The 4,512-nt window shown below is 41.2% G+C and overlaps 1 protein-coding gene across 1 annotated transcript; it reads left to right on the forward strand.

Moving 5' to 3' along the window:
- Positions 1 to 232: 232 nt before the first annotated feature.
- Positions 233 to 4,297, forward strand: LOC121387783. Its single transcript, XM_041518993.1, has one exon. The coding sequence runs from the start codon at positions 233 to 235 to the stop codon at positions 4,295 to 4,297; it is 4,065 nt and encodes a 1,354-aa protein (XP_041374927.1).
- The last annotated feature ends 215 nt before the right edge of the window (positions 4,298 to 4,512 follow it).

A 4,512-nucleotide genomic window follows, 5' to 3' on the forward strand; every position in this document is an offset into this window, starting at 1 on the left:
GCACCAGGGAGGAAGGGCTAACCTTGTCAGCACACATTAATTTGCATACTGTTTTTCTTTGCTTGTTTTATATATTGCTGTAGTTAGAAATAAAATCAGTTTTTCACTTGGTCTCTTTGGTTGTCTGATGGTGTCAGATGGGTAGTGATCTTAGAACTTAACAACTGGGGGCTCGTCCGGGATTGTATAGTGAAAACTCACCCGTTAAATTCTAAGAACTACGTTGTGCAAGATGTCAGATGTTGGTGCTGAAGAAATGCAGCCTGATCAAGAATTGGTTGAACTTTTGGAAATGGACAAACAAAAACTAACAAAGAAACAATTACAGAAAGTACATGACAAAGAAGTAGAAATGGCTCGAATGAAATTTCAACTGGAAATGGAGAAGTTAAGAATGGAAAGAGAAAGAGAGAAGGAAGAAATGAATTTTAGGATAAAAGAACTTGAATTAGACAATGCTAAACAAATTAAAACTTTGGAAGTGGAATTACAGAAATCAAAAGATACACAGGAGTTAAAATGTTCGAGTTTGTCCATGAAAGTGAAAATGCAACCGTTTGATGTGGAAAAGGAAGATATTTTAACATATCTATCCGAGTTTGAGGCTGTGGCCCAACAAGCCGGGTGGGATGATAAGGTTAAAGTGCTGCAGCTAAGAACCTTATTACCCGGTGTTGCACGAGAAGTAGCACGCGAATCAAGCCAGGACTTTAAGGGTCTGAAGAGGGCGTTGGTTACCAGGTTTGGACGGCGACCGGCGGACTACTTTGTTTTGCTTGATCAAATCAAGCGGAAGGGGAAAGAGACATACAGGGGATTGAACTCTCGTATACGGATGTACGTGGAGAGGTTTCTCGATGATAAAGATCCAACTGACCAGCTGTGTGAAGCTTTCTTTCTAAAAGCGTTACCTCCAGCACAAGCACAGTGGATTGTGAGAAACAAAGGTTCAGGCAGTGTAGTGGAAGCGGCGGAAGATTACGTAGAATCAGATAATACAATCAGAGAAAACCGAGATCAGCATGATGGAAGGAATCATTCAAGACAAATAAAACCAGATATCAAGTGTTTTATATGTCACAAACAGGGTCATCTGGCACGCCACTGTAGAAAACGATACGGTGACAGCCGAAATCAAGCGACTTTCTTTATCCAAAATCACCAGACAAATAAGCTAATCTACCTACCTGGAAAGGTGAATGGAAAAAACATTTCATTTGTTAAGGACACAGGATGTGAACTAACTTTAATAAAGGCAAAGTTTGTTCCCCCAAGCTGCATTCTAGAGGGACAGAGCACAGTGCTGTATACAGCAGTAGGGCAACCATTCAATGCCAAACTTGCTGTTGTGGAGATAGACACTCCATTTTACTCTGGAAATGTACAGGTTGGTGTTGTGCCGGGTTTGGTTGAAGATGCTTTACTTGGAATCGATATCATTGACAGAAAAGCCAAAGTTAATGCAGTGACAAGAGCCCAAGCTCAAGCAGAAGAAATACTTGAATTCCCTCAGGTACAAAAACAAATGGCTGAAACATCAGAAATAAATGAGAATATCCTGCCAAATGCTGAGACATTAGCGACCCAACAACGGGAAGATGAAACACTGAACAAGATTCGAGAAACTGCTCTGAAGACAGAAGAAGAAGCAAGATCTGAATCCAGTGCTTTCTTCTGGGAAGACTCAATTCTTTATCGTCACTGGAGAACCAAAGATGATTCCAAAGAAGGAAAGCAATTAGTTGTTCCACAGTCTATGAGAAAGAAGATATTAGAACTGGCTCATGACAGACCACTAGCTGGACATCTTAGTGTTGAAAAAACCAAACAGAGAATCATGGCAAGGTTCTATTGGCCTGGAGTACTCAAAGAGGTTGCTGGACACTGTAAAACGTGCGACGTCTGCCAGAAGTTTGCCAAAAAGAAACCAGGCGAAATCGCACCAATGCGGACAGTACCAAAAGTCACTGAACCTTTCAGAAAAATATCCATGGATATTGTCGGTCCACTGGCCAGAACAAAGAAAGGTAACAAGTTTATTTTAACCATTGTAGATGAAGCCACACGTTATCCAGAGGCCTTTGCTCTGAAGTCAATTGAAGCAGAGGTGATTGCTGATAAACTGATTGAAATGTTTAGCAGGACAGGTGTACCTGAGGTAATCTTGACGGACCAAGGCTCGAACTTCACAAGTACATTGATGAAGCAGTTATATGAGATTCTTGGAGTCAAGGGTGTGACAACATCGCCGTATAATCCCAAGGCGAATGGTGTTGTTGAACGTTTTAATGGAACTTTAAAAGCAATGCTGAAAAAGTTATCCATGAGTGGCAGTGATGACTGGGATGTTCTGTTGCCATATACATTATTTGCGTACAGAGAGGTACCACATCAGGAGACCGGGTTTGCACCATTTGAGCTTTTGTATGGATGGCCTGTTCGTGGACCTCTGGATCTTGTATATGAAGCCATGACGGGACAGTCTGAAAATGGTCAGACATTGTTGGATCACATTACTAAGGTCAGGGAACGCCTGGCACTAGTTACCAGTGTAGTTGAGAAAAACTTGACAAGACGACATGAGTATACCAAGGCATGGTATGACAGAAAAAAACAGGCCAAGGAACGGAAGTTTTGGCCTGGTGACCAGGTACTGGTTTTGTTGCCGTCCAGTTCAAAGAAGATGCTTGCACAATGGCAGGGTCCGTTCAGAGTGGTAAAGCAAGTGTCTGATGTCAATTATTCAGTTCAAGTTGGCGGTCGTCGAGTATGTGTTGTATATCACATCAATTTGTTGAGAAAATATCATCCCAGAACTATCATGTATGTTGGTGCACATAATGATACTGAAGAAGAGGAATCGAGTGGATTTATCTTTCCTGATGACACTGAGTCTTACCGAGAGGTCAGAATCAATCCGGTGCTGTCACAAGAACAAAAAGAACAACTGCGAGCAATCTGTGAAGAATTCTCAGATGTATTGACTTCAAAGCCTGGCTGTACAGACTTGATAGAACATGATATCAAGTTAATATCTGATACCACTATCTGTCAAGCGCCTTACAGAATTCCCCATTCTAAGTTGGGTGAAGTCAAGAATGCCATTGACGATCTACTAAAGCAAGGGCTGATCAAAGTGTCAAGAAGTCCATATTCGTTTCCAGTCGTTCTTGTGCGAAAGCCTGACAAGACACTAAGAATTTGTATCAATTACAAGAAACTAAATGACATTACAGTATTTGACAGTTACCCCATGCCAAGGATTGATGAAACAATCGAAGCTGTGGGGAGATCCAACTTCATCAGCCGACTTGATCTGACCAAGGGGTACTATCAAATACCTCTCTCCAAATCAGCACGGGAGAAGAGTGCATTTACTACACCATTTGGGCTCTACGAGTTTACTGTTATGCCTTTTGGAATGAAAACAGCACCAGCATGTTTTGCTCGATTGATGAAATTGGCATTGGGATCGGTGAGAGATGTAGAAACGTATTTCGATGATGTCATAATCCACAGTATGGAGTGGAATGACCATGTGGAAAGCCTTCGGGAGGTTTTCCATAACCTTCGGAAAGCTAAGCTGACAGTTAGACCATCAAAATGTGAGCTGGGAGCATCCGAAACTAAGGTACTTGGACATATTGTTGGACAAGGTCAGGTAAAGCCAAATCCTGACAAGGTTAGTGTCATGAAAGAATATCCACTGCCCATCACAAAGAAAGATATCAGAAGGTTTTTGGGAATGACATCCTACTACCGGAAATTCATCAAAAACTTCGCCGAAATTTCCGCTAGTTTGACCGATTTGTTGAGAAAGAATTGCCCAAACAAAGTTCATTGGACTGATAAAAGTGTACAAGATTTCAGAGCACTGAAAGACGCATTGACCAATGCACCTGTGTTGATCAATCCAGACTTCAGTAAGAAATTTGTGTTGCAGACTGATGCAAGTGATCATGCTCTTGGAGTTGTATTGTGTCAAATCCAAGCAGGTGATGAACACCCAGTGGCATTTATGTCCAGGAAGTTATTGCCACGAGAGCGAAACTACGCCACAATTGAGAAGGAGTGTTTGGCAATTGTATGGGGAGTAGAATCCCTATCATACTACTTGGCGGGAACACCATTTACCATCCAAACTGACCACAATCCGCTTGTGTGGTTAAACAACTTGAAGGCGAAGAATCAGCGCTTGTTAAGATGGTCACTGATCCTGCAAGCATACGAGTTCATCATAGAATACAAGAAAGGAACTGATAATGGAAATGCAGACAGTCTGTCAAGAATCTACTAGTTGTGAAAAGTGTTGACTATCCCGCATGTGAAAAGTGTTAACTATCCAGCATGTGAAATGTTTGACAGTCTAGCATGTGAAAAGGAAAATAATGAACAGTGATAAACAATATTTTCAATTGGATAAGTATTAGACAATGGATAAGTAAGTGTAATTCTATAAAATGATTATAGGGTGAGTACCAATTTACTTAAAAATAAAGGTACATTTTATTG

Source organism: Gigantopelta aegis, chromosome 2, assembly GCF_016097555.1.
Source record: "Gigantopelta aegis isolate Gae_Host chromosome 2, Gae_host_genome, whole genome shotgun sequence".
NCBI classification, from domain to species: Eukaryota; Metazoa; Mollusca; class Gastropoda; order Neomphalida; family Peltospiridae; genus Gigantopelta; species Gigantopelta aegis.